At 41.3% G+C, this 4,992-nt stretch overlaps 2 protein-coding genes across 2 annotated transcripts in view; both read left to right on the top strand.

The window, feature by feature from the left end:
- Window positions 1-2,685, top strand: part of cct4 (chaperonin containing TCP1, subunit 4 (delta)) — a 5,758-nt gene extending 3,073 nt beyond the window's left edge. Inside the window, exons 7-13 of the mRNA XM_035660110.1 lie at window positions 198-348; window positions 441-544; window positions 1,215-1,431; window positions 1,807-1,903; window positions 2,010-2,064; window positions 2,276-2,391; window positions 2,504-2,685. Coding sequence (XP_035516003.1) covers window positions 198-348; window positions 441-544; window positions 1,215-1,431; window positions 1,807-1,903; window positions 2,010-2,064; window positions 2,276-2,391; window positions 2,504-2,518 — 755 coding nt within the window. The 3' untranslated portion in view covers window positions 2,519-2,685. The remainder of the gene's footprint in view (window positions 1-197; window positions 349-440; window positions 545-1,214; window positions 1,432-1,806; window positions 1,904-2,009; window positions 2,065-2,275; window positions 2,392-2,503) is intronic.
- A 1,150-nt stretch (window positions 2,686-3,835) lies between these two features.
- fam161a (FAM161 centrosomal protein A) overlaps window positions 3,836-4,992 on the top strand; it is a 6,909-nt gene continuing 5,752 nt past the window's right edge. The window contains exons 1-2 of the mRNA XM_035660108.1: window positions 3,836-3,976; window positions 4,828-4,844. Coding sequence (XP_035516001.1) covers window positions 3,836-3,976; window positions 4,828-4,844 — 158 coding nt within the window. The remainder of the gene's footprint in view (window positions 3,977-4,827; window positions 4,845-4,992) is intronic.

Below are 4,992 nucleotides of genomic sequence, written 5' to 3'. Positions count from 1 at the left end.
TGAATCGTGATTAATGAGTTTTTTCCCCATAATGAGCCAGCCTCAGTCTATATGTAATAAAAAGTTTAATTTGATCTCAACTATTAAAAAAGGCTTTTATTGGTGCCGTTTAAACCACCCAATAAAGCTTCTTTTAGTCTCTTCCCTGCTCGCTGTTCTTTCTCTGCTGACCTGTGTCTGTTCGGTTGGGCGTGCAGATGGGACACCAGATCGTGTGCTCAGATTTATGCTCAGGATGGACCGCCAGTTCTGCGAGGGGAGGAGCGCGCTTACATCCTCAACCATGGGTGAAACAGATAAAGAAGGCCGGGCTGCCAACGTGCTGCCTCATTCCAGAATCCATCCCAGGTACACGAACGCATGCTAACGAGGATAACAGACACTGGTGTCTTCGTCAAACTCTAAGCAACTCTTAACAACCAACGGTCCTGCTTACAGAGATGCCTCCTGAGCGACCTCGCCCTGCACTTCCTCAACAAAAATGAAATCATGGTGGTGAAGGACGATCCGGAAGACGAGGCATCGGAGTTCATCTGCAAGGCCGGTGAGCGTCATTAAAATGCGCACTTGAAACCTCAGGTACCTGAGAACTGGAGTAAGTTTGGTTTTGATAATCATCCTCATTGCTTCTGGATTATCTCATGAGGAAAAACAAAACTTCAGGGGAAGGGGGAGCTGCTTAGTGAATTTCTGCCCTAATTAATGTTCAATTATTTGGTTTCTAACATGCTTATTAAAAACTTAAATTTAGGCAGGTGGACATTTGGTGCTCTTAAGAAAGATATTTGGTCTTCGGATGACCTTTACGTATTTTCTCTGTACTGTTTCGATTCTTAAACTCTACTGAATGTATATTTACAAACGCCTCAAATTTCCTACATATAAGAGAGAGAGTAGTGTGGTAAGATGTGTTTTGAGGTGATCCATTTAATCCCATTTAAGGGGTAAAACCAAACTCTCCCCTCCAACTATTGGAACAAAAGCCCATGCGCGCCACGTCGACATTCACTGCCAGAGATCTCGGGCACGTGCAGGAGCTGGGCGTGGAGGACGGCAACCTGGTTTGATGGGCTCTGCAGCGGGCGTTTAAGGTACGGAGTTCGTATGAACCGGGAATTAGAAAAAACGCTCCGGCGCTCGTGACGGGTTGAATGTCGCCGGACCACCTGTGGCGTTACGCTTCCAGTAAACATTGTGTGTACGCTGCTGCGCAGATCACGGCTTGCCACCAGCCCCGGGCAAGACGGTGTGCATCGTTGGTTCGGGGCTCCAACAAGCTGCGTTGCATTTGAGTAGCAGAGCGCTCCATCTCAGCGATGCGCTGTGCTGTCATCCGCCATTTGCCCATGGTCAAGAAGAGGTCGCCGTCATTCCTGCCAGGCGTTTATTTCATCAGACATTTACACAAGGAGTGCCAAGTTACAGGAACAGGTACCTCTGACAAAGCCGCTCTTGCATTGGTTCACTCCTTGCAGGGCCCATAACAATACGGAGGAACAGTACTATGACAAGGCTCGCTGTTTATCACTGCATGGTTGTGCTGAGCGAACTTGGCCTGGGGACCCATTCACACAGAAAATAAACTCAAATGAAAGGAAAATGTTGTTAGCACCTATTTTCCCTCATAAAGCCAGAAAACAACTGTTTATATATTTAATGTAGCGACGTTGCCACATGATTCCCACGGTTTTAGCAAGTTGCTGACTTTAACTTTTGGTACACAATGCTGGACTGACTGCATTTATCATATGTATGTTATATCGACTTCTCTCCTATTCTTCTTTCTCCTCCATTCCCCCCCCTCAGGGCTCTGATCGCCGTGTGGGCGGCCCGCTCCAGAGATCGAAGCTTGCCGTTCGCGGTCTGGGCAGAGTACTCGCGCCACTCTGGGGGCCATGGAGGCGTACTGCGTTCTGTGCTTTTGGCGTACAGTGACGCAACCTGGAGGTGATCCACTCAAGCGCTGGCACTAGGAACGCCGCTGAACCCCATCTCTACTGTGGACGGAGACTTCCGGCAACAAACACGCTGCAGGGAGACAGATGTGCCGCATAAACGTTCGCAAGTGCGCCGTCTGTCCTCCTCTCCCTCGTCGTCCTCCTCCTCCTCCTCCTCCTCCTCCTCCTCCTCCTCCTCCTCCCGCACTGTGTGACATTAAATAGTAATATAGCAATGTCCCACCACACACTTTACCATCTTCTAATCTTGTCTTTATATGTTTTCCTTTGCTGTTTCCTGCTATTGAGACTGATGGTTGACTGTGTCTGTGTGTGACAGGGAGGAATCTCCAACATCCTGGAGGAGCTGGTGGTGCAGCCTTTACTGGTTTCCATCAGCGCACTGACCCTGGCCACAGAGACGGTCCGCAGCATCCTGAAGATCGACGACGTGGTAAGACCAAACATCCCAAACTGTGGTTTTAAATATGTGTAACAGTCTGTGTTTGTGTATTTCTTCATGTTATTGCTGAATCTGAATGTGTTCCATGTTTGTGTTGTTCCAGGTGAACACCCGATAAGAGATTTGAGTCTGTCCAGTGAGGTCTGTCCAGTGAGTTCTGTCCACTAAGCCTGCTCGTACTGCGAGGGATCAGAGGACTCTGTTGACGTCTGTCCATGCAGATTCCCACTGTAGTTGTTACGTTGCGTAATTTAATAAACAAAAGGCTTGTTTTTTTTTTGTTGACACTCCAGCTGTTGCCTGTGTGATTGTTTTGCTCCCTGTTTGATGGTCTTACTGCTGTTTCAGAAGATTATATAAAAACACATGAACACAGATAGTATGGAAGAGGCTGTGTTTTTAAGATCACTGCGTATCTGAAAGTCTCGTACATTTTCCATATAGATTAATTTAGCTTTTAATGGATTTTTTTCTTTTTTGTTATTCTGTGAACTTTAAGGCAATTCACACAGAGAGAGAGAGAGAGAGAGACCAGGAAAGCTTTATTGATATTAAAATATATTAGACAATACAGGGAAACAACATGACTGATAAACTGATCAAATATGCCTCAATCTGAATTTACCAAAAAATAATTGACAATGTTATTCTTTAATATTAATTATTGAATTAGCTTTACAGCTCTGAACAGATAATTCAGCTTTTTAATCAACTAATTTTGGCAGCAAAGGCTTGGATTTAATAAAAATGATTAGAAGTGGGTGGGTTTTTCTTTTGCAACTATAAGAATTTTGTTACACAATAGATTTCCCTGTTTCTTCTTCACTACAGCCCATAAGGTCAGATTTAAAGTCCTCAGTTTGCTTCTGATCTAGATGAGATGGTGTTCCTTGTATTGATCCCTCATAGGGGAAATTCAAATTTACCACAGCAGCACAAGGGAAAGAGTGAAGAAAGAATAAAATACAATAAAAATACATACATTAAGTCTGTGTAACTACATGTTTCAAGGTATTGTGTAAAAAAGAAAGTTGTGCTTTACAGGTTAATAGTAAATAGTTGGTAGTGACAACAAAAAGGAAATATTTCAAACAAAACTGACCACTTTTTTTTATCTCAGTGTAAAGTAGTTACTTGATGGATGTATATCGTTACCTTTTTTATTTTATGTTTAACTTTAAGTGATATATCTATTTGTCAAATTATAATACTTTTAATTTGTAGGGAACCCGCATCTTTTTCACTAACTGCCTTCGCTGCGTCACTTCCTTCCCAACCCAGCTCTTCCGTTGCTAAGGAGCCCACCTGTTGCCTGGAGACAGACAGTTACCAGCACGCACGCGGACTTTTTTTTAAAATCTTAAAATACTAATTTTTATAACATTAATTTCTTATTATTTTTTAATAAAAGAGTTGGAGCAAACAGTGGGAAGACATGGCGAATGCCCACCGGACAAACGTGCTGGTTACTTCGTGTTTAAAAACGCCGGTCGACCCGCACACCAAAGCCCCGTTAGCGTCGTACGAGAGGGAGCGAGTACTACCATATATGGACAACCGGGACTACGAGAAGGAGGTAAACAAAACAAAATAATCACATTTTTTATTGTTTTAAACGCCTTAAAACTTAATGACTGCTGCTTTTACTGGGACAAAATCATCCCTAATTAATTGTAAATAAAAGCCTGGAAACTTAAAATACAAGTTTGTGGTAGCAGGTAAAGAAATACAGCAATATAAATTGTACATTTTAATTAATTTAATCAGTAATTTAAGTATTTCCACAGTAAGGGAATTACTACTTAATGCTAGAGGACAATACATGTTATTAAAACAGTTATGAATTATTATGCCAGCTTTTGGGACAAAAGTAGACTTATCTTAATCTATTAAAGGTAATTTAACTATTTAACTATGTTATCAACTATATTATAACCATCGACATGTATAAGTTAATATATGTTGATGGTTATATAAGCGGTGACTTTGCATCATAAAGATTCTATTAATAGATTATTTGCCACCTATTTTGATAATTTATTAATCGTTTTAAGTCATTTTTTAGAATGAAAAATGTCTAAATTCTCTGATTTCAGCTTCTTAAATGTGAATATTTTCTGGTTTCTTTAGTCCTTTATGACAATAAACTGAATATGGACAAAACAAATCATTATAAGGGCGTCACCTTGGTTCCTTTGGGGAACTGTGATCAATATTTACCCCCATGTTCTGTCATTTTATGGACCAAACAAACTAAACCATAGTTATAATAACAGTTAGTCGCAGCCCTACATAATAATGCTTTCAGATTTAAAGTGTTTTTCCTTCCCTTCCATACTACAAACATAATAACAGAGTTGTAATGTTTTCTGATCATTTAAAATAAAGTAACAGACACACTTTGACCTGCTCTCGTCCAGTTCACAGGCCGCTGACAGTTTCAGGTCAGTCTGGTTGGTTGGAGGGATTTGACCTGTATAAATTGTTGGCCTGACTATTTTTGGACTTCCGTCTTTACTAGATTACCAGACGCCTTTATAATCCAAAACACTTTAATTATCTGTACGACAACAACAACAACAACAACAACAA

This window comes from Morone saxatilis, unplaced genomic scaffold (assembly GCF_004916995.1).
Source record: "Morone saxatilis isolate NCDOM2014 unplaced genomic scaffold, NCSU_SB_2.0 Contig17, whole genome shotgun sequence".
In the NCBI taxonomy this organism is placed as follows: Eukaryota; Metazoa; Chordata; class Actinopteri; family Moronidae; genus Morone; species Morone saxatilis.
Note: the sequence above shows the minus strand (reverse complement) of the source record. Positions and strands in the feature narration are given on the sequence as shown.